The sequence below is a fragment of the Ciconia boyciana genome, chromosome 3, assembly GCF_034638445.1.
Source record: "Ciconia boyciana chromosome 3, ASM3463844v1, whole genome shotgun sequence".
Taxonomy (NCBI): domain Eukaryota; kingdom Metazoa; phylum Chordata; class Aves; order Ciconiiformes; family Ciconiidae; genus Ciconia; species Ciconia boyciana.
This window is the reverse complement of record NC_132936.1, coordinates 2,301,922-2,325,705: the sequence shown is the minus strand read 5'-3', so window position 1 is coordinate 2,325,705 and position 23,784 is coordinate 2,301,922. Positions and strand designations below refer to the sequence as shown.

Sequence of the window (23,784 nt, the reverse complement as noted above, 5' to 3'; positions counted from 1 at the left end):
TGTAATTGATTAAAATATTCTCGCTCTAAATAGCCTGGCAGACAAATTGCTTGAAGTTCTCACGTGCAAGACTAGAGGTTCCCTTGCCAAGTTTTAATCCTGGTTTCAGACTATTTCTGATGGAAAAAAAGCTGCTATGCTGTAAAACTCTACCCCAAAAGGATGGTGAAAATTAGGAATGTATTTACTGTGAAGACAATATTTTTAGAAAACCCCACACTTTAAATTTAACCATGTGAGCATTACAGTTGTTGACCACACTGAAACCAAGCTATTCATGACTCAGCATCTCCACTGGTACATTCGCAGTGATAGCATCTCTTTAGTTGCATGGCCTCGTAACTTCTGCTGAATAATTATAAAACAAAAACAAAACAGTCACCACCACCAAGACACAAGCCCCAACTTGCAATACCTACGACGACTGTTCTGCCCAACAAGCTACAGTCATGGTTTGGCTACCTGTGTTCAAATATGTAATTTTAGTCCAGTTGTAAACAGCTTTTTTGTTGTCTCTAACCCATTTTACTTGCACACATCTCATATCTTGCTCTCCGGAAACCATCATAACAGCTAAGGATAAGCCAGAAGACAGCGTTCTTTGACCACCCCTTTCTCCACACGCTCTCAAAGATGGAAATGGCAAAGGTAGCTATGTATGGTTGTTCTGCCAGTTCCACTCTACCTACAGAGCCAATTTAAACAGCAGTCATTCCCCAGGGCTGGATCTGCATTTTCTCAGCACTAAGGGGCTGGAGTGGAACATGCAGAACAGGGACTCCGTGTATCGTGCTCATCGACTGGAGAAACAAACCATGAAATTGGAGGCTAAAGCATAGAAAAAGTTGACAGAGCTGTGAAAGTACAAACAGGCCCTTTTCTCATAACAATTTTGTCTTATAGCAATGAAATTTGCAAAATTCAGTCTCTAACCAACTGTTTTAAAAAAAATTATGGTTAAAAAAAGTCTGTTTGAACCAGAAAACCCCAAGTACTCCATCAGTATTCCCAAGAGTAGGTAATCACAAATTTGTAAACAGACTTCCAATCTTGAGAGAATGTTTTCTTTAGTTATTCAGGAAGGGAAATAAATTCTACGCGTCAGAGAGGGAAAAAGTTTTTCCTTTCTCCCTAATGCAAACTTAGTGGGAGATACGAAAGAGTTAATTACCAGACTTCTGCTGGTATCAGCCGATCAAAAAAGTTACGTATGCACACTTTTGTTTACATAGGCCCATCTTATGGTCAGAAAAATTAAATACCATATACCTCTTTAAACCCTCATATACTTTGCGGGTTGGACTAGATAATCTTGAGAGGTTCCTCCCAACCTAAACAATTCTGTGCTTCTCTTTAAGATCATGTGAGGCAATGCTTTTGGCTGTAGCCGTGAAGACAGGCTGGTAAAAACAAACATGCAAATAAGAAAAAGACCAACATGCTAAACATAACCATGTTAAATTAAGTGAAGTTCATTGCTTTCACAGGCTGCTTACTCTCTCACAGTTATCGACGGGGAATCCATGTTTGAAGCAACACTGAAGTACATAAAGAATATAAATAGTAAAACTGTTTCAAACCTAGGAAAAATAAAACGTGACCAAAAAGAAGCAGAAAAGAGAACTATCTACACCTTAAGTTAGGTGGTAGAACCAACCAACACAGCTCAAATCACAGCGTCTTGCTTATATTCTGAAGCAAGCATTGCTGTGAAGAGCAATCAACACACTGAATTTAAAAGATCAAAATTAGCCACAATATTTAAGACATGCTACATCTAACCACACCTGATTTTAGTCCAATTTCAAGTTCATGCGGCCTTGAAAAGCTATGTCCTTCCGAGCTAAGGAAGCCATTTCTCAGACTTATTTTTTAAGTATTTAGCGCCTCTCAAAAAAAAAAAAAAAAAAAAAGAAAAAAGACCTGAACTATCCCATCCTCCAGGCCAGCATTACTTAACCCAAAAGGTTTCTGCATATTCTCACATCCTGACCACAGGACTACAAGTTATAGACAGACAAAATCAATTCCTACTTAGTTTTGTACTAATCCCCTTTGAATCTACCCTTTTGATTCTGACATTTTAATAATAGTTCCCCAAACTCAGGAAAAGAAGCCTTTTCAGATTGTTGTCATCTCCAAAACACTGGCTTCAAGCATATTTTTTTTTTCCCCAAACACTTTGCCCACCAAGTCCAAAAGACTGTATTCAACAACTTCAGTGAAGTCAACCTGTAACATGGATTAGCAATTGATTTTTTAGCATGCTCCCTGTAATTCAAGTGCCATTCCAGCAGTGATCAGTAGGGAATGCTTCATACGAGCGGTTCAGAAGCAACATAAGATGAACTGTAGTCACACCAGGTATTGTGTGAAAGGTGGAAGTACAAACGTTGGGCAAATCCAGGTCAGGATCTAGAGACCTGGGAAAAACTCCAAGAACACTTCATACAAAGCATCACATTAATGACATTCAAAGTAGAGACTCCAAACAAATCCACCCATCTTCTGACTTCCCCACAACCTCAAACTGAAAAAAAAACATGCAAAAACCTAGACTCAATAAGCCACGAAAAATTTTAACTGTGCAAAAAGCAGAAAAAAATTCATCATGTCCTTTCAGGCCTCTTCCATTTTATGCTCAAGATCTTATTACTATATAGTATCATAAAGGAAATTAAAAATATATTTAGTAGAGCCAGAAAAGAACACCAAATTATACAGCCTAGTCATCCAGTGCCTTTTCATAAGGAAAAAAAAATATCTAGGTGAAATTAAGAAAAAAGACAACCATATCATTGCGAAAGGAGACGAAAGTTTTGCAAACGAGCATATAGATGACCTATTAATTGGTGTGGACAGATGAATGCTGTAATAAGCAATCTTTACTATCAAGATAGTTTCTTACCACAGATCCAGTTCTGTATACTCTTTGCTAAGCCTCTACATATGAAATGTTGTGGTTATTTTCATATGTATATACAAACAAAACAAAACACTTTCAATGACACTGGGGGTAAAAGAGGAGGAGGGGATACCCACCCATCTACCCCAAGGCACTGCAAAAAAAACTGCGGACAAAAGGGGTAGGAAACAGATAGTTTGTTAGTGTGGTTACGGATTTATACATTATTTATAATCATAAGAAGCCCATCCAATTCCTGCTGTAAAGGATAAATTAAGACATACATAGATGACTATTATAGAGAGTGAAAATCATGAAATGAAAAGGTTGACTCCCAAATTTTTTTTCAAATAAACTTCAAAGTTACTAGGGGGACAATATGAGGGGAGCAATGAGAAAAAAGTCATCAGACTTCAGAAAGAAAGTATGTAGGTGGATTAATTCATGGTTATCTGTCCCAGAGAAATGAGGTGATAAAACAAACTAGACTCCTCCTGTACAAGCGAGGAGACAAGATGAGAATGTCACCTTAGTCATTCCCCACCCAATTCTGATCACGGAGAAAGGAAAGGAACTCATTCATTGCACACAAGCACTGGCAGCGTTTCCCCAACCCATTCCCACCCACATGAAGGCACAAAAGGACAATACATTATTCTCCCAACTCTGTTTTAATTAGTCAGTGGGAAAGAAACTCCAGTGCTGTACTCTCCTGTTCCACTTCTGTTACGTATTAAGGGAGAACCACACTATAATCCCCCACATCCTCTATTTCAATTAGGAGACCATGGAGGAAAGAGGGCACACGCTATGCTTTCCCACTCTTCCATGCTCCTCCTCACTGTACTACAGGGCAGAATGAAGAAAGACGCAAAGTATCTCCTCTTCCCCTCTCCCTCTGCGCAGTAGACACCACGACAGTCCCTGCTGAACTCCCAGCAGGGACGATGGAAAGGCAGAAACCCTTTCTGGTTAGATTCTCCATGTATATGGAGGGACAGGTCTAGCATCTCTCTCCATTTGAGTTCATATTGCATGGCAAGCTAAAGGAACTGCGGAGGGAGCTAGCTACCATCCCCTAGATTGGAAAAGGAAGTAGGGTGCAGACTGAGCTAGCATCCCCTTCCCCTTGAATCTTCACTGTGCTTTAAAGGCAAAAGGAACAAGTGCACACACGGGACTAGCATCCTCTTGGATTCCTGCTGCATTGCAAAGGCAAAGGCACGATATATATGGACATAAGACTAGCACCCCTTGCCCCTGGGTCCCCACTGCATTGCAAAAGGAAAAGGAGAGCACGTGGATAGAGCTAGCATCCCCTTGGGTCCCTGCTGCACTGCAAAGGGAAAAGGGCGAGGGAAGTGCGCATGGGACTAGCATCCTTTTCCTCTCCTGGGTCACTGCTACCGCACTGCAAAGAGAAAGGAAGGAAGCATGGGACTAGCAACCTCCTGGGTCCCCAACGCACTGCAGAAGAAAAGGTGTGTGTATGTGGAGGGAGGAATGGCATCCCCTCCTCCTCGGGTCCCCAGTGCACTGCTGGGGGAAAGAGAGGCAGTGCGTCCCCTTTCCTTTGGATCCAACACTGCAAGGGGAAAAGGAGGGAGAGCGCACATGGACTAGCACCCCTCTCCTCCGGGCTCCCAGGGCACTGCGAGGGGAAGGGGGAAGAAAGAGTACCTGGGACTCGCATCCACCTCCCCTTGGGTCCCCGCTGCGCTGCTAAGGGAGAAGGAGGGGAAAAGCATGGGACGAGCATCCCCTTCTGCTGGCTCCCCAGCGCACTGGTAGGGACAGGGGGAGCGGGAATACACGGGACCAGCATCTCCCGGCCCCGAGGCGCTGCTGAGGGAGAGGGGGTGGATCCAGCACCTCCATGTCGTTCAGCGGAGGACAGGACTAGCATCCCCTGTCCTCTGGGCGCCCGCCGCATCGGAGCAGGGGACTTAACCTTCCGCTCCGCTCACTCCCCCGCCCAGAGGAGGCTTCATGGCCGCCCCCCACAGCGCTGTCTCCGGGAGCGGGCGTCTCTGCCCCTGGCGAGCAAGGCGGCCGCTCTGCGGGTGAAAGAACGACATCCCTGAGGGAAATCCCCTGCCCATCTTTACATCCCGCCGCCCTCCGCGCCGCCCGGGGCCCAGGTCCCCACCGTTACCTCAGCGCGGGGTCCCGCCGCTGTGGCCCCGCTTCTTCCCTCAGGTGGCGGTGGCGGCGGCGGCGGCGGAGGCAACGGCCGCGCCTCCTCGCGCCCGACCCCGCCGCAGCGCCCGCCCCGCCCCGCGCCTCCGCCCCGCCCCCTCGCGCCGTCACGCCCTGCCGCGCCCCGCCCCTCTCCCTGCCGAAGCGAAGGAGCCAATCAGAAGGGGCCGAGCAGGTTGCTAGGTAGATCGGAACCTCTGGCCGTTCTGCCTTCCCGCCCCCCGCTGGCAGGATTTGATTGGCTGGCGCCATCTTGGGGGGGCGCGGGAAGTGGTTGCCATAGCGACGGGAAGCGGCCTTGCGGGAGGAGGAGGCCGCGCCGCCCGCGGGCGGGGAGGAGGCAGGTGAGGGGCGGCCCGGCCCGGCCCGGCCCGGCGCTGCGGGCCGCGGGGGCCCCGAGCTCGGGGGTGACGGAGGCCTGAGGGGCCACGGGGTCGGCGGATCCTCTGGGAGAGCATGGGGCACACGGGGGTGGGCAGGGGGTGCGTGGGGATGGGGTAGAACTGCAGTGGGGCAGGAGGGGACAAATGCTGTGGGACACTGAGGGGACGAACGCAGCGTGGCATGGGGAGGGGGATACAAATGCAGTGGGACACAGAGGGGCAGTGGAAAGAGAGGGGAGTACAAACTCCATAGGGTATGTGGAGGGGGCAGCAGGTTCAATAGGATGCGGGGAGGCAGTCTGACGGGAAGATGGAGGACCCCGGTGTGCACCAAGCACGGCCCATGCTGTGAGGAAGGGGGTCTCCAGTGCACCCAATGGAGAAGGTCTAAACGCTACGGTGGGGGACACTGAGGCACAAAGGGCCTGGGGGCTGCCCATCTGCCAACACTGTCAGGCCTGGGGCCCGAGGGGATTGTTGTTGCCTTTGGGTCCTGGGAGAGATTCGAGTGTGTGAGTGGAAGGAGTACTTAGAAATATTAATGCTCAAAGGGACAGGGCATAAAGACATCATGCGAAGAGCATAAACTTGGTAAATGGGTGGAAAAAGCACTAGTATCTATGAAGACAAGTCCTGAGGAGCTAGGGTTTGCTACCAACTTTTAAAGTGGGGTGGGGAAAGCTGTCGGGGCATCACAGGGCATGGGGATGCTGGGCAGTGTAACCAAGTGCTGCAGGACTAGGGAAGTTCTGGTAGACTTTGAGGTAAGAACATGATGGATCATCCAACTCTCTAATAGAATATAAATCCAGCAAGGTTTGGGGTAGAAAGGGAAATGCTTTATTCTCTAGGGATAAATGGGACCTTGCTGTTGCCTTATTTAGGGGAGAAATGGTATTAGGGATCAATACTGATCAGTTCCCCTGATGTAATTGTCATTGGGACTATGCAGTGCTGTGACAGCTCCTGGGAGGACATTGGCCCTGCAGGACACAAGGAGACTGATGCAGAGCAGGAGTGGGCATCAGTGCTTCTAGGCTCTGAGCAGATCCTGGAGAACATCTGTAACAAGGACACAGAGGAGAGCAGTCAGGTATTGACACTGCCAGGGAGGGGAGATTGCTGGGTTTATTGGAGACCAAAGAGGATACCAGTCCTTTGGAGCTGAGTGACGCTGTGGGGTAAAAGGGATAGGATAGGATAGGATAGGGTAGGATAGGGTAGGATAGGATAGGATAGGATAGGATAGGATAGGATAGGATAGGATATTTCAGTTGGAAGGGACCTACAATGATCACCTTGTCCAACTGCCTGACTACTTCAGGGCTAACCAAAAGTTAAAGCATATTAAGTCCAAATGCCTCTTAAACACTGACAGGCTAGAGGCATCAACCACCTCTCTAGGAAGACTGTTCCAGGGTTTGACCACCCTCTCGGTAAATAAATGCTTCCTCATGTCCCGTCTAAACCTCCTCTGATGCAGCTTTGAGCCATGGTTATGAAGAGAACGGGTATGGAAGTTAAAGCAGCACAGCAAGGGCATTGGTAGGGGGCAATGGTATGGAGGAGCACAAGGGATTTTGCAGCTGTGGGTCAGTGGAGAGTATCGCCTCTGGGATGGAGGTACTGATGCCTTGGTGGGCATCATGCACCAGGAAGGAACACAGAATTAGTTATTCACTGCCTGGATTAAGGGGGTCGTAGGGGTACGCAAATCTCGGGTTCTTATGCACAGGGATATTTCTAGCACACCCTGGCAGGGGTAAGGCTGTTGGTCTCGTGCAGTACAGGGTGCACAGAGGTGATGGTGCTGGGGAGAGGCAGAAATAGCAGTGGCACGAGGTGCTGCAGGTGTTCAGGTTTATCAGTACTGTGGCGATGCCATGCTCTGGGGTTTATTGATGTTGTAGCATTGGTACCACAGAGATCCTCGAAGCTAGCTGGGCAAACATCAGTGCCTTGGTCACAGAGCCTTCCACGGAACTGGGGACAGCCATGAGAAGACTGCGGCGGTACTGGGGAATACTGGCAATATCATGCAGTCAGAGCGGACGTGTTAACTGAGGACAGGGCGTCACTGTGCAAAGTGCAGGTGACAAATGTAGAAGGCTGGATGATATCAGTGCTTTGCAGCTTGTGGGTTAAGGGCTAGCTAGAGGAAAAGGAGGAGCACAATATTGGCCTCCTTGTTGTAAATCATTGCAAATGTGCACTTAGTCTCTTGCCCTTCTCCTCTTGCCATCTTTCTAGGTGTCCCCTACATATGAGGATCTGTTTCACATTATCTTTTCCACCCAGAGCTATCCTCTTGAGTTTTTCCATTTTAAATGCCCTATAGTTTGGCCTACATTCTAGATTGCTTTTCTGTTACTACTGTTTAAAGCATTTCTTCCATAGCATCAATCATCGCACTGTTTATTGTCGATATAATAATGTACCATAAAAATTACTTTCCCGACTGAGCTTGAGATGGATTCAGTTAAATTCTGTTTATTCGCAACTGAACTCCTCGACCGTGCCATTGTCGTCACATGGATTAGGCTTATTCTCTGCAAAATGCATCCTTAAACCTCTGAGCGCACCAGGCTCTCTTGAACCACAAAGGCTTACTGCTATAGAGATGTGGTCAAAAACATTAATAAAGTGGGTCTGCTTCTGAAGGACTTGTTTTGAGTATGGTTTGCACAAACCTCTGGAATGCCATTCCAGAAGGTTAAGCAGAGATTAACCCAGCTAAAGGAAATTATTCCAATGCCCTTAGTTAATATGATAGGATCATTATGTATTGTTAATCTTTCTTAAATGCAATCACGTTTTTTTAAACCTAGGGCTTGACCCAACTTGTACTGAAATCAGTGAAAATATTTCCTTTGGCTTCAGAAGAGTTTTGATCAGTCTTGAAATTGTCTTGCTGTTAGACAATGCCGTTCGTCTTTCCTGCCCTGTGAAATTAATTTATTTTTTCTTCGTACATCTCAAAAAGCAAAAATCTCTTGGCTCCCCACTCAGTATATCCTGTCATTTGAACTGTCAACCATTCCTAGGTACTCTCTGGATGTAGTAACCCAGGCAGTTTTGCTCTTTTTTAACATTTGCGCTCTGCCAGGCTCACCTGCTCTCTGCAAACTGTGTAAGATAACTGCTTTGAAACAGCTGGAGGTCTCTGACCAACTCGGTGTGAAGTTAATCAAACACAACCAGCTTGAAAACACTGTATATATTCACAAAACTTGGTCTTTCCTCAGTCTTTCCGCCAAATCTCTTTGCACTGGTAGTTACTATGCCTGCCACCTGCTCCTACATTGCCTTTTTATTTTTCCTAGAAGAAGGATAATAGATAATATTTTTAGCATCATGTGTCAGTAGCTTTTCCTCTTTGGGTAGTGAACCAACATTTTCCTTATATATATATTTAAAGCTTGATTTCTTATTAACCTCATCTCACGTCTCTTGCTGGTTGAATGTTTGCAGATCAGCTGAGCTTGATGAATTTCATCCCGGGATACGTGAAGAAAAAGCTGGAGCAATCTCTGGAATGTTATTTTGGGCAACCAGTCCAAAGATAACGAGTATTGCAGAAGAAAAGTGAGGCCCTGGCTAAACAGCTTGAAAATCGCTGGTTTGCGCAGTACACCAGCTGCTTTTTAAAGTGTACTGAGCAAGCTGCTGCAGCCACCTCAGTATCATGTCATAGATAACTCTGATCAGAGTTACTCTAGGCTCTTGAAGAAGCCAGATTAGCTGTTAATCCTGCTAGGGATAGGGAGTTCAGGGTGAAGACAAGAAGCGCAGGTTTTCCTTTGGGGAACAGGCAGCTAAACTGTAGTTGGTAAACCAAGTCTCTTCTTAGAAGGCCTGTAAAGAACTTGCAGTCCAATTTTTAGGCTAGCTGCATATTCCAAGTAAGGTACTTCTAGATTTTCTAATGCTGCTGACTCCTCTGATGCATCCCATGAAATTCAAGGCCACCTAATAAGTAAGCGCACTGAGTCCCAGTGTGTACAGCATGCCTTTGAGGAACCCCAGTAAAACACGTGCTCTAAAGTGACACTGTACAGTCCTGACTTCACCAAAGAATTCATCCTGTAAACACATGCCGCTGAGGTTGGACTTGGGGTTGCCTCCCTCCCCTCATCACGATTTTGAGTGTAGCTGGAGAGATAAGGAGCAGAGCGGATGGTGGTTGTGTGACTGTGCTAGCAAAGCGGTAGCAAGAGAGGGATGGCAGGCTGGCACATCATGTACAAAGTTAAAATGTTTGGCTACGCTCACCTTTTTGCCTGATGGTACCTGCCTTTGCAGCCCTGTTTACATATCGTGCTCGAACATCAAGTGCAATTCAGGCAGTTTTATGGCATGTGCAGCTGGGAACATGACTTCTGCCAGGTGTGTTCCGAGCCATGTTTTTGGCACAGAAGGAGCACAAGAGGTGGTCCAGAGGCATGACTGTCTCTTTGGGCTACGAGCTGCTAACACACCAGTTTGCGGAGGTGCTTTGTGAACGCAGCTGCTCCAGCACCGAGAAAGCACGTCTGCGTAAGGAAACTGGAACGTGAATCCAGAGTTGGGAGTGTGCTGCAGTGACAACTGATGTTTTTGTGACTAATGTAGGAGATTGTCCCTGAAAAACAGGACATGGTTGCCTGAACCTGTTTTTTTGGCAGTGGAACTGTTTCTCTAGCTTGTAATGTTGTATTTCTGTGCATTGAAAAGGGCAGGGGCCTTGCAGAAAAACAAAACAAACCCAAACCAACCCAGTAAGTGATCCCATCGTAATGCGTATCCCAAATGCACCTACTCAGTTGCACAAGAAACCTCTAACATTGGCCAACTACAGAATGTGAGGCTTTGAAACCTTAGTAAGTCTTTTAGCTTTCAGTGGCTTCTCTGTGGGAAGTTAAAATTGCAGGGTGCAGACAATAAGTTATTTAAGGATCTCTAGCAAAAAAAAAAAAAAAAGAGAGAGAGAACTCAGATTCTTGTAATGAACTTATTTCCTAACCACGGACCATATTACATCACCAGATGCAGAGAGAAAGACAGAACAGATTTTTCATTTTTTTTCTTTATATTTCTTTGATTCCGTAATAACTTAGGGAAGAAAGGGAGGAAAAACTAATCAAGAAGGTGATGTGCCCAGACAGATCCTGCAGTGGGTTTTGAAGATTAATCTTCCATTGATATGGACAGGAATTTTGTCTGGGTAAGGAATGGGGGACTGGGCTTTCACGTAGATGTGTCTTGTGAGCCTCAGAGCTGTATTAGCTAGAAAGGCCCTTTTGCTGCGTGGGTTTTGAGGTGCTTGGATTCAGGGTAGGCTGGCAACACAATAAGAGAGTTACTTAGTGGATCTGCCTTTTCTTTTGTTCCCAAAGTCCTATTATTCACCTTGCCACCATGAAGCTTTAAAGCGATCTGAAGTGTTTACAAAAAAATTGCCTAATAACTAAATGCAGGGAACAGAGATATTTTTAAATGCGGTAAAGAAATGTCTTGGTTTTCAGGCTGCTGCAGCTCAAGCCTCCAGTCTGGAAATTGGATGCCTGAGGTGAGCAATGACATTATCCTGCTGAATCCAGCTGCAGGAGAGAAGATGAAGGAAAAAAAGCTTTTCCTATGTTTGGGCAAGAATTTATGAAGAAATTACTTTGTCTGAATGAAGTCCAGTTACTTGGTGTCACAAAAGGGAAGGGAAAATTTTGTTAAATGTCTGATTTACTTCACGTAGAAATTTTTGTTTAAAAGAGCAGCATAGTCAGCCCAAATTGTCAAAACCAATCTGCCTGAACACAGGACCCTGAGAGATTTCAGTCAATTCTGAACCATTCTGGATTTCATTCTTTCATTTAAGTGTTACAGAAACAAATTGGCCCTTTGAGACTTGGCATTTTATGCCCATCGAAATCAGTAAAAACCTAGCTACTGTCACTTAAGTAGCTGCACAAGTTATCTCCAATTTTCAGTGCCAACAACTGGAAAGAGAAATTTCGTGTACTTTCTAGCTCGCTCCAAATACCCTGTTTTATGATCATTCATGCAGCAAAATTCAAAGGTGTATTCAATAACATTTGTGATGGGGAAGACCTGCTTAATTATTAATTATTTGTATGACATTAGTGCACAGAGGTTCCATCAGGAAATCTGGCCTTTACTGTCATGGTTACTGTGGGTACATAAAATAAAAGGACTTACCCTAACTGACTTTCAAATAATTTTATTTGTATCGTTGCTATGCTGTGAAATAGTTGGATTCCTTCTTAAAATTATTTGCATTTCAGTAACATACTCTCATGGAGTAGCACAGAGATAATGTTGGTCTTTGTTCTGTTCAATTGTTGTAGCCATTGGTGCTGACAAGACGTCAGAGGACCCACCATCTCCTGTATCTATGGCATTTGCACCTCCTCGAAACGTGGATGGCCCCAAGCTACAGACCAAGATGAGCACATGGACTCCACTGAACCATCAACTCATGAATGACAAGGCAAGTTCTGTGCAAATGGGTGAAATTCATAGAATCACAGAATTGTTGAGGTTGGAAGGGACTTCTGGAGATCATCGAGTCCAACCCTTCAAGGCAGTCAGTTAGAGCATTTGTTCAGGACCTTGTCCAGTTGGTTTTGAATATTCTCAAATCCCAAGACAAATTCTCAGGTTCACTTCACAAATTGTCAAGTCCTAGAAAAATTTAACTTATGTTTTTGCCTGTGTAGGTCATGAGTAATGGAATAAGAACTTTAAAATTTTGTTTACTATTAGAAGTATGTATATATCAAGCAGACATACAGTCTTTATTATGTATACATATATATAAAAACTAGTAAGTTATGTAAAAAGGGAAAGTTATAATGTGCATTGTTTAAAGCATACAAGTATTTAGTTCAAGTATTGTTGTTTTGCCAAATCAGTTGTTTTTAAACAAAAAAAAAAGTGTATTCAATTGTTAGTGAAAGTTGCCAAATCATTCTTTTTTCTGCTCCAGAAGACTTTAGTTTAACTCTAGAGCAAACTGAGTGTCAGTGTAGGTTTCCAAGTGGCCGATGTCCTCCATCTCAGCTCATAGGAGAGACCTTAGTACCCGTGCTCTGGCTTCTCTGCTAAGCCTGGCAGTGATGAGGCTAGCTTGATATTTTGGAAACTGAAGTGATGCACTCGATTTATAAATAACGAGATGCATTTCCTAACCTCCCACTCTGTATACTATATCTGGGATCTGCTAACATAACTGAGGGGTTTTTGGCTCATGTATCACCAGGAGCATATTCCTCCTTCAGAATTCAGTTTAAATTTCTGTTGATGATTCATAGAATTTAATCCAGAGTGGGCCATTACATCATGCAGTCTGGCTTTCTGGATTTCTTGGGCCCTCTTGTTTCGCACAGTTCTCCCAGTCTTGGATCTCAGTAACTAGGATTTGGCTAAAATATATCTTCCATGAAGGTATCCAGGCTTCCTTTGGGGTTATCAAGAAATGAAATTTCATCACTTCCCTAATAATTTTCTTATGATTAATCCCCTATACCACGAAAAGATGAAACTTGTCTCCTGTCTGAATACCTCTAGCATTAGCTTCCATCATTTAAATCTTCCCCTGCTAGCTTATTAAACTCTTCTGTAACCAGTATTTTTTCCTTGTGGAAGGTCTTTTTACCCTGCTTCAAGCCAACACTTGAACTTTTTTTGATAAACTAAACAGATTGAGTGCTTTGAAGTCTTTTCAATCTGGCATATTCTCCAGCCTTTGAATCATTTTAATGTCTGTTTCCTACACCCTTTAAAACATATTTTTACAGACGCACATCACTGTGCAATAAAATATGATCTAACTAGAAATAAGTACGTGGGTAAAACCACCCTTTCCCACCTTCTTACTCTTCTGCTCCTTAGGCAGTCTAATGTTGCATTGGGCTGCAGCAAAACTTTTACGAGCTCATACTGGATTCTTGTATACTCCAATGCTTAATGATGTTCCAGGTAAGAAAGAACCTACCATAATCTCCCAGACCTGTGCTCAGTGATGAAGTTCATGATAAAAAGTGTTTGCTTGTTTATGATCCAGGTTTTAAAGCATTGACCTGCCTGAAACTCCTTTTAGTATATCACTGTACTGCTCTGCAGTGTTAGCAGAAAAAAAAATAGCTGCAACAAAAATATTGCTGACAGCTGAAATCAGGAGATAATCCAATTGATACATAGAGGGAGCTTGTGAGTGAGAAGGCACCATTTTCATACAATCATATCTCTGTTCATTCCTGCACTCTTGAGTTAAGAGAAAGCATGAAGAGAGAAAAGAATCTATAGATAGAAGGTGTGTGAAAAACAGTGAGAAGATGAAAGCATAGAGAGAAGAGATGTGTAGGAAATGTACTTGTTAGTAGAATAGGCAATGGGGGGCAGGAGTGGTGGGAATTCAGAGCTGATTCAAGGCAGAAGCATTTAAGGTCCATCTAAACCATTGTTAGGAGCAGACCCAAGAACAGTTGGTAGCATAGATTTGCTACCTGTCTAATTTTGGCTAATCCTGGGGGTAATCCATTAGTAGTTCCTGTAGATTTCCCTGGATTTTCAAACATGCTCAAGAGTACACTTGTCTGTATTGTTGGTAGGACCCAGCTCTCTCCTGCCTATTGTACATCCCAAGTCCTGCTGCCTCCATCTATGGTTTCCTGCCCTTACAGCAGCTGTTAGAACAGAAAAGACTATCCAGGGTGTTACTACTGGGACATGAGCAGTCATGATTATTTTAAAGCCAGGATCACCATCAGGGACAGACCAAAGTCAAGAAGCCAGAATTAGGAAACCTCGAATTATGCAGCATTCATGGTCAGAAAACCAGAGGTGGAGTCTTAGATATGCCAAGGTAGTGCTACAGGTAAGGGTGAAGTAAAGGTAGGAGACGGGGCAGCCTGCTCACCCACAGCAAAACTGGACAGACTTCAGCATCAGTCTGGACAGACAGTCAGCATGACTGCAGGGCTGTGCTGCCTTTAAGGAAGGACTGGAACTCAGGAGATGATTTGCCTTCTGCTGGGCAGTGATTCAGTCGTGGGGTAGAAGAGCCCCCAGCAGCATTTGCAGTAAGGGCTGGAGGGATTTGTCAGGCAGCCTAGAACTTGAGCTTATTTAAAACCACCGGAAGACATGGATGTGAGATGGCAGGTCTCAGGAGCAACCGAGGCCTCGGGGTGCATCCAAAGCCAGCCAGCTTAGGCACACTATAGGTATAACTCCAAGGCCTTGGAGGAGAGGACAGTAAACATGGGCTTGATTAAGGCAGTGGATGATTATACCAATTTTGGGCCATTCTGTTGCTAATTAATGCTTCCAAGTGCCTGGAGTAGGCAGAACTTTCTGACAAAGTTGGCTCAGATGTATCTCCAAGAATGCTGAAAGCAAATATGTGTCTGTCTTTGATCAAAGACCATTAACATTGCTTTCAGTTATATAAATAGCTCCCTGCTTCGCTTGAATTATCCAACCCAAAACTTAGATCTTTGACTACTCATCACTTGCTTGTGGCAAATCCTTTTCCAAGTTAATCTTGTTAATTTTTTTTTTTTTTTACTTTGCCAAGTGTCCCACATGCAAATAAAGCAAATAATAACTGTCAACATACAAATAAAAGAAATGTCATTTTCCACCCTTCACAAGAGACACTCCTGCTGAGAGAGACAGAGCTAACGCTGTCAACTGCTGTACCAGACACCAGCACTGATAATGTCTTTCTCTGCAGGAACCTTTTTTGCAGGCTGTCATAGCAATAACATGTTTGGAGTTTATAATGAGCAAGCATGTTTTCCTAGTTGTGGTTAATAGCTGGTTTTATGTGCAGTTATAAGCTGGGCTTTCTCCTCTTTGATCTGTCTTCTGGAAAAATCATCTACAGCATTTCCTTCCTTCCTAAGTCACAATCCTGTGTATAGAAGGCAGTTTTGTGGTAGTGGGAAGCCACGTGCTTGTGCTTTCAGGTGTAGCTCCCTATGGATAAAGGTCAACATCATAAATCCTCCGCTGTCTTTTGATACTGATCATCCTTCTTGTTAGTTGTCACTGTAAAGTGGCCAGGGAATAAAGACTGGTCTTACTATCTTACTCCTAACAGTCTTGCTGCGTTAAGATTGAAGCCATCGCCAGGGCTGTGTGATAGCTACCCATGTTGTATCCATTCTAGGAGATTTCAGGCACCCAATGTCTCCAACTCAGGAGAACTGAAATTTCTAAAATAAAGAGGTGGGAAGCCCAGCTTCTGGTCTCACCAAAGCACGTGAGATACCACACATCACTGTATGCCCAGGAGAGCAGAGCGCTGTGTTGGCACACCGTGTGTGCAGCAGCTGCCAAGAAGGGAGCTGGAGATGGGAGGCAGCACAGTGCAGCCAGTCTGCAGAGCTGTACTTCACAGTCGTGCACACATAGCCCTTGAACTTTAGGGAGGCTTCTTCAGTGAAAGGAACCTTCCACAGGAACCAGCCTGTAGAGCTGAAGAAGATCAGGAAGAAGTAGATGAGGCTGTCCTCAGACAACTGCAAGAAGCCTCATGTTCACAGGCCTTGGTCCTCATGGGGAACTTTAACCACCCTGATATCTGCTGGAGGGACAACACAGCAGGGCACATGCAATCCAGGAGGTTCCAGGAGTGCATCGTTGATAACTTCCTGACACAGGTCATCAAGGAACCAACAGGGGAAGTTGCTCTGCTGGACCTCATACTTACAAAGAAGAGAGGACTGGTTGGGGATGTGAAGGTCAGGGACAATGTTGGCGGCAATGACCAGGAGATGAGGGACTTCAGGATATCTAGAGGAAAGAGCAAGACAAATAGCAGGATCACAACCCTGGGCTTCAGGAGAGCAGACTTTGACCTCTTCAGGGATCTATGCGGAAGAATCACATGGGATGTGGTCCTGGAGAGAAGAGAGGTCCAGGAAAACTGATTTCTTGACTTTTCAGACTTTAGTAAGGCTTTCAATACTGTCTACCATAACATCCTCATAGGCAAGCTGATGAAGTATGAATGGAGAGTGAGGTGAACTGAAAACTGACTGACTTACTGGCCTCAAAGGATTGTGATCAGCAGCACGAAGTTCAGCTGGAGGCCAGTCAGTAGTGGAGTATGCCAGGGGTCGACACTGGGGCCAGGATCATTTAAAATCTTCATTAACAACTTGGATGATGGGGCAGAGTGCACCCTCAGCAAGTTTGTAGACGATACAGAATTGGGAGGAGTAGTTGATAGACCAGATGTTTGTGCTCTCGTAAATCACAGAATCATAGAACAGCCCAGGTTGGAAGGGACCTGAAAGGATCATCTGGTCCAACCTTTCGTGGGAAAGGGAGCCTAGATGAGATTATCTAGCCTCTTGTCCAGTTGTGTCTTGAAAACCTCCAGTGATGGGGACTGAGGTTGTTCCAGTGATTAAGAGGTACCTTGACAGGCTGGAGAAATGGACTGACTGTCTGGAAAGCAGCTTGGGAGAGAATGACCTGGGGGTCCTGGTGAATACCAAGTTGACCACGAGCCAGCAATGAAGGCCACCATCATCCTGGGCTACATTAGGAAGAGTGTAGGTGGCAGGTCAAGGGAGCTGATCCTTCCCCTCTACTCAGCACTGGTGAGGACAGATCTGGAATGCTGTGTCCATTTCTGGGCTCCCCAGAACAAGACAGGCATGGACTTACTGGAGCAAAGCCATTGTAGGGCTGCAAAAATGATTAAGGAATTGGGGAACCTGATGTATAGGGAAGGGTTGAGAGATCTGAGGTTGTTCAGCCTAGAGAAGAGAGGCTCATGGAGGACCTTATTGATGTGTGTAGATATCTGATGGGAAGGGGTAAAGAAGACAGAGCCAGATTCTTCTTGGTGGCATCCAGTGAAAAGACAAGAGGTGATAGCCACAAATTGAAATACAGAAAATTCCATTTAAACATAAGCAAAAATGTTCTTACTGTGAGAGTGGTCACACACTGTAACAAGTTGCCACAGAAGTTGTGGAGTCTCCATCCAAGAAGACAGTCAAAACCTATCTGGACGTGGCCCTGAGCAGCCCGCTTCAGTTGACCCTAGCAGGGAGTTTGGACTAAAGGATCTCCACAGGTTTCTTCCAAACTCTTCCGTTCAGTGATTCTGTTTATATTTTGTAGATTGCATTTCAAGCTGTATTTTTCTTAGGACATATTGTATCCCCTTTAAATATTCAATTTTATTTGTCTGTGTGTATTTTATAGGTATTCGAAGAAAGAAGAGCCCTACTTGGAAAATGGGTAAACTTTTCTCTTTAAATATATATTTAAATACAGCTAGATTTCTGAACTGATCAAGAGATTACGATAATAGGAATGTAAAACCTATCCTATTTTGAAAAAGGGGTTCATTTTCCTGATGTGAAAGTGAGGTGTAACTGCTCTACTTTTGAGGAAGGTAAAGGTGTAAATTCCCTCAGTGCCCACGGTCTGTAAGTTCTGAACTTGGGAAATCATATTCCATCATCAGAATGATCTGAAATGGGATAAGAAACCCTGGGAAAAGTCTGTGAAGTCTTCAAAAAAGATACTGGATGTTTAGGTATTGCCATTGCCTGCTAGCAGGTCTTTGAAACCTGTGGTAAATGACATGTTATCTACCAAGTGCACACATATGGCTCCTAATATGGTAATCATTGAGCACCTCACAATTTACTGTCGTTATCTTCACAGCTCCAACATGAGACAGGAAAGTGCTGTCACCCTGTTTTGCAGATGAAAAAATGAGGCACAGAAAGATATGAGAGAGGATTTGTCTGCCCCAAACACAAATGACTGCAAGTTAGGCATTCGGGATGGGGTGTTTCTCTGGCCGGGTGTGTATGTCTGAAACATAATATTTAAGCCTGGCTGGTCTGGTCATCACAGGCTCCTTGTAGAGTGAACAGAGAGAAAGTGGTACTTCCAGAGGGCGATTCATCTCACTTAATGTAGGATGAAAGATCAGCCCTCTAGAGATGCCTATGTTTTCCGTAGCCTATGAAGGGAGTCATAGCTGGCTGCTTGAAAGGAATACCACTCTAATTCACCTACCCCGGAAGCTGGTAGCAGAGCATGCAATGGCACGAGATTTGCCCTAGTCCTAAGCTCACTCCTTAAATATTGCATTGTGCTTTCTCTTTTATATGGCAAAATCCATTTACGGGCCATTATGGGAAAGCAGCCGTAATCTGCTCAGTCTCCTATGCAAACAGGAACACAGACTCAGGGACTTTATTGCAATAAATGAGTGAATTCAGCTGAATGTATTTATGTGGCTCGGTAGTAACTGTATGGTTGAGCCCTGTGCACATCTTTATAAATGGAATCAAAGAACCAGTTACGTGGTCACATATGATACACAAGCAATACAAAACAGAAATACAGAAATGAGGCTCCTTATCAGCACTCTTCAATAAAGCGTATGTGCACAGTAACTTTATTTGAACTGTGATGCTTATTCTTTATGCCTAATAGGTCACTTGTGGAAATTTTTTGCATATGAACTGGTCTTTACAGACAAGTATTTTGATTCTAAGCTCATAAGGATTATTCATCTTTATAGGAAATGTGCTTTCCATAACTTGTTGAGATGCATGCATTTTGATAATAAGGAATTTAATGGACACCAAGAAAACAAAATAATTGAATGATTATTGTTCAAAAAAACACCTTTTAGCATGATAGTCAGTAACTGACAGACCTAAAATCTGTCTCCTGAAAATTGCTGGATGTTTTAAAATGCCCATGGGATATACCGGCAAAAGGGCAAAAATGTTTTCATTAGAACCCCCACTGAAGGAGCCAAAATCTGGAAACAACCTTCCTCCAAACACACACAAGAGTGCTGAATCATATTCTGAAAGGTTAAATTTCTGACCCTTTATATGACACTAGATCAGTAGGTCTCATCGTGCCCCTTCAGAGCTAATTCTCCTTGCGCTTCTGTCATCCATCATACCAATGAAAAGGGTGCAGAAAGCACAAAAGCTGCTCTTAACTCCCTTCAAAGCCCGTGGCATTATAATACCTGGTATGCAAAGCCTAGAGTGCTCTGGGTTTGAGAGAAACTGTGTCAAAAAATCACAGTGCTCTGGGCAGGAGTTCTTACATTGATTCACAGGACCTTCTCAAAGTGCTCTCAGGAAGTATGGATTAGATGAAACTGCTGAAGGCGGGGTTTGTATGGCTGGGAACCCATATTCAGTGTAGTTGTAAATGCTTTATTGTGAAACTGGAAGGCTGAAGTCTGTCCTAAGTCCAGAACTGTTAAGCATTTTCAGTAATATCTGGATGATGGAATGGAAAGTACTCACCTGCAGATGATACCAGGCTTGGAGGGGCTTAATGAACTTTGGCGATTAGAAATCAGAATGAAATGATCTGCAGTTTGATAAGGACAAGTGAAAAGTGCTGCGTGTAAAAATGACATTTACAAAAACTGCAGATCTGAGAAAACTTAAGTATGCAGCAGTTCTGCATAAAAAATTGCTGGGAATTATGGTGGATCACAAACTGCATATAAGCTGACAGTGTCTTGTAATCGTAATAAAGGGAAATATCCCAAGGGGCTGTCTGAAGGGCAGAGCCATCCCCAGTTCTGGTCCCTGCATTTTGAGAAAGCTGAGGACCAACTGGAGATACTTCTGAGAACAAGTCATATCTGAGAACAGTCTCAGGTCCAGAAAATAGGAAAACAATCCCTTTACTGGAGGGAAGATGGAGAAAAGATGTAATAACATCTTTCCAATGACACACAAAAGATGTCCGAAAAAAGGAGAGGAATGATCCGATCTCTGTGTTCACATTGGATAGGAGAAGAAATCATGGGCTTGAATTGCAGCGATGGAGACACAATTTAGACACCAGCAAAATCCAATGCTACAGATAATTTGCTGCTGGAGTAGCTTGCCTAGGGGTTAGGGGTGGAATCTCCATCGCTGAAGTCTTTTGAGAACAGGTTAGACAAACACTTGTCAGGAATGGTTTAGGTAGAGTGGATCCTGCCTTGCGGCAGGAGATGAACTAGCTCAGTGTTCCTCGACCTTTTTACACTGAAGGACCATCCAACCTTCTGGGAAAGCAGAACAGGTTGCCTTCTGCGGGTTTGCCACAGTGGTTTTCCTTTACAGCCAAAAAAAGATTAGATTAAACTTTGGATGCTCATTGTTTATTTTATTCTTCCTGATTTTACTTGCATGCATTCAGGGACTACGTATGTGCATTTTCTTTTAGTTATTTTATTCCAATTGTGCCGCAGAACATCTTTGATGTCTCCCAGGCTGTTGTGGTCCATAAAACACAGGTTGAGAAACAATGAACTAGCTGTCCTGAAGGGATTTCATTTCTCTGTTTCTGCACTGCTGGGCAGCCCCAAAGGGCATGGCACTGGCTGTGCTGTCACCTGCAGTACCCAAAACGCACGATGGGACCCTCTACAATTTTTTGGCTGTCTCAGGTTGCGCTCAGCTCCACAAAGTATTATTGCTGCACAGAGTGGAAGCAGCGGTGGTGTGTAGTGGCAGCAGACTGCCTGTCTGACATGGCTGTTCCCGTGCATGAGTATTTGCAGGCTTTGATCCTGCTGGAGGCATTTGCGATGAATTTCCTTCACACCAACTCCTTTACCCAAATACTATCCAGATACATATAAAAGAGAAATTGTGCTGCTGTCTCTCAGTTGAAACCCTTTTGATGGTTGAACTGTGAAAGGGTTAACATCTCTCTGTTAATTTTTCTGTTTTATTCTAGTTGCTTTTATTCTGTATTGCACTCAGGGCAGATGCCTTGACGTGCTGCCTCTCAGCCTCCCTTTCTGCTGTGTTCTGCAAGCCAAAAATTCCTCCCATTAATTTAAAAAACATAAAAGCATTTTGCTCTACCTTAATGCTCAGTGCTATCGTGCTGACACCCAGGTTAATAAGTTGACAATGAAGCTGGGGTTGAACTTGAAGATTAAGACACCTAAGCTTCAGTGTGATCTGAGCGTCTCAGCTTCCATTATAGCCAAATAAGATGTAAACAAGTCAGGGGAGCGCAGACAGTGATTCAGCTCAACCTGTGGGCTACATCTTCTGCTAGTAATTTATACAGCACATCTGAGTGTTCCCAGGTACTGGAACTTGCTCATCCACATATGAAATTGTTAGCACGCTCCGTGGCACGATTTTGGCCTGGGCCAGTAGCGCTCTTCCAGGCATTGTTCAGACACAATTTGGACATTAGCCTGGGCCAGGAACCATGCCAAATACACGGTTTGGATCCAGCCACCTTGTTTTGAAGGGTAAGAGGATCATAGTGTGGACATATGCATTATCTCCCTCTTGGTCTCATTATCTACCTCTCGTATCACAGCAGATATGATGCAGGACTTGCAGACAACTGTCACCCTTGGAGTGGCAGCTCTAGGCTTTGCAGGATACCCCACAAGACAGGGCACTGGTGTTTGGGCGGCTGAACCCCATCCCTAGTCACTGCAGACCCCCACCTATAGACACCTCTTTACCCAGGAGCTGACCCCATGCTAGGTGCCAAGGTGCAGGAGCAATGGCTCCTGCTCAGGGATGCTTCTTGTCGCCAGGCTGCCGGCTTGCCTTCCTCAGCAGTCTGCCCAGGATTCTCCTCTTGCAAAATTTCAGGTTTAATTTTTTAACTACAGTGGTGAAAGCAAAAAGGAACAAATCCTAGGCGCTAGCTGCTAATTACTGACAAGGAGCAGCTTGGCAGCAGAGGTGTTTAGGATTTTGTGGGGTGGATTAGTATATCTTATGGATACCAGGGGCCTGTCTGCTTCATCCCTTCTCTTCTCACCCAAGTCCTGGGTCTCCAGCAAATCCCTTCATCAGGACCGGGAGAAGATGGCTGGGGAGGTAAGGAAAAATTGCTTCTCCCTAGGTGAATCATCTCCATCTACTTGAAAGCCGTGCTGCAAAAGAGCCTCGTTGACTAGCGAATTCGATCCTACATTTGCAGAGCACAGGGATGCCTGCGTGTGATTGTAACCCTGTGAACTCCTGTCGATATGCTGGTTTGGAGATGAGGATTATGTCCCATTTCAGTGGCTAGTTCGAGTCAGTAAAACAACCTGTCTCTTACAGCAGAGAGGGGCCTCTTTAGGTTAAGCAGCAGAGCCTCTGTACTTCGGCGCTGAGGTCCTGGGCTCTCCCCTTAGTGTCAGGCTGCGTTATTTGTGTGTGTGCACTCATGGATTAATTGTAAACTGATCGCAGAAGCAGAGACTGAGCACTCTGCATTGCTAGCATAGCCTTATGTCATACGGTCCCTGGGGAGACATTGTTTGCCAGGGCTCCGGGAAAGGCACAGAAAAGGGAAAAAATGTTCCTAGCTGCAGATAGAGAAGGTGCAGCACCTTGAAAAGGGGAATCTGGTCCAACTGGTTGGGTTGCTGTAATCAGATGCAAGGGGAGGAACTGTGGAGAAAGGCAGCCAAATGTAGGATGGGGACATGCTTGTTAATACTGGAAAAGAGACAAATTATGCCTACTTAACTACTTGGCTGCTGCTGAATGCAGTGGAGAAGAAGCTGTGTGTTCCCATGCTCTCGACCGTGTGGCGCTGATTTAAATGGAGTTTCCCTTGCAGAGTAAGCACAGGCCAAGGATGCTGGAAGGAATTAATTGCTTTGTTGCAAAACTCGTGGCAGAATGGGAAGAGTTAAATAGGAGCAAATATTCCATCTCTTCTAAAAAGCAGCTAGATTTCCTTTGAATAGTTCACTTAATCTCTTGGTGTGGAAGAGAGTAAGCCAGTTACCCCCTTGTCTCTGGAACTTATGTGGGAGAAATTTATCTTTGCAAATGGGTGATTGCGGATTGTTTTAATAAGAAGGGGATGCAGCTGTAATCATGAATGGGGAGCTGTGCAGCAGAAGCTTTCCCCCTTCCCTTTCATATTGAGCTGAGGGTGGGAAGGGGACAGGCAGAACCTCCTCTGTCCCCCTCTGGAACACCTTTGTCTGATTTTATTCTTGTTTCGAAGCCCCAAATCCAAAGGTCCTGCTTCAGTTTTTCCTTAGTACTCTGCTAAACATCATCAGAGGTGAAAGTTATATGCAAAACAGGGATGGGAGGGAAAGGGTGTATTCCTTAATTCACTGTCTGTGTCTGAAAAGGCATGGACATTTGGGAGCTTTCTTCTATTTGCCTTTTCATCTCTAGGGTCTCAGGAATGCCAATTCCACCCTTCTTGCTGACCTTCTTGAAGGTCTTGCAGAGGTGTTTGCAAGAAGGAGAAGAGCTATTTACTTCTTAGAGTTCATTCTCCAGTACTGGAATTAAA

At 44.7% G+C, this 23,784-nt stretch overlaps 2 protein-coding genes across 5 annotated transcripts in view; one reads left to right on the top strand and one right to left on the bottom strand.

Moving 5' to 3' along the window:
* FZD3 (frizzled class receptor 3) overlaps positions 1–5,177 on the bottom strand; it is a 58,997-nt gene extending 53,820 nt beyond the window's left edge. For 2 of the 3 annotated variants that reach the window (XM_072857706.1, XM_072857707.1), the window contains exon 1: positions 5,061–5,177. The gene's annotated coding sequence lies outside the window, so the exon portion shown is untranslated. The remainder of the gene's footprint in view (positions 1–5,060) is intronic. The other variant, XM_072857708.1, reaches the window with a different exon arrangement.
* A 216-nt stretch (positions 5,178–5,393) lies between these two features.
* The window catches only part of FBXO16 (F-box protein 16), a 39,501-nt gene continuing 21,110 nt past the window's right edge, over positions 5,394–23,784 (top strand). The window contains exons 1-3 of one of the 2 annotated variants that reach the window (XM_072857703.1): positions 5,394–5,448; positions 11,829–11,971; positions 17,713–17,748. In XM_072857703.1, coding sequence (XP_072713804.1) covers positions 11,876–11,971; positions 17,713–17,748 — 132 coding nt within the window. In that variant the 5' untranslated portion in view covers positions 5,394–5,448; positions 11,829–11,875. Of the gene's footprint in view, positions 5,449–11,023; positions 11,036–11,828; positions 11,972–17,712; positions 17,749–23,784 lie in introns of those variants that run through there. The other variant, XM_072857704.1, reaches the window with a different exon arrangement.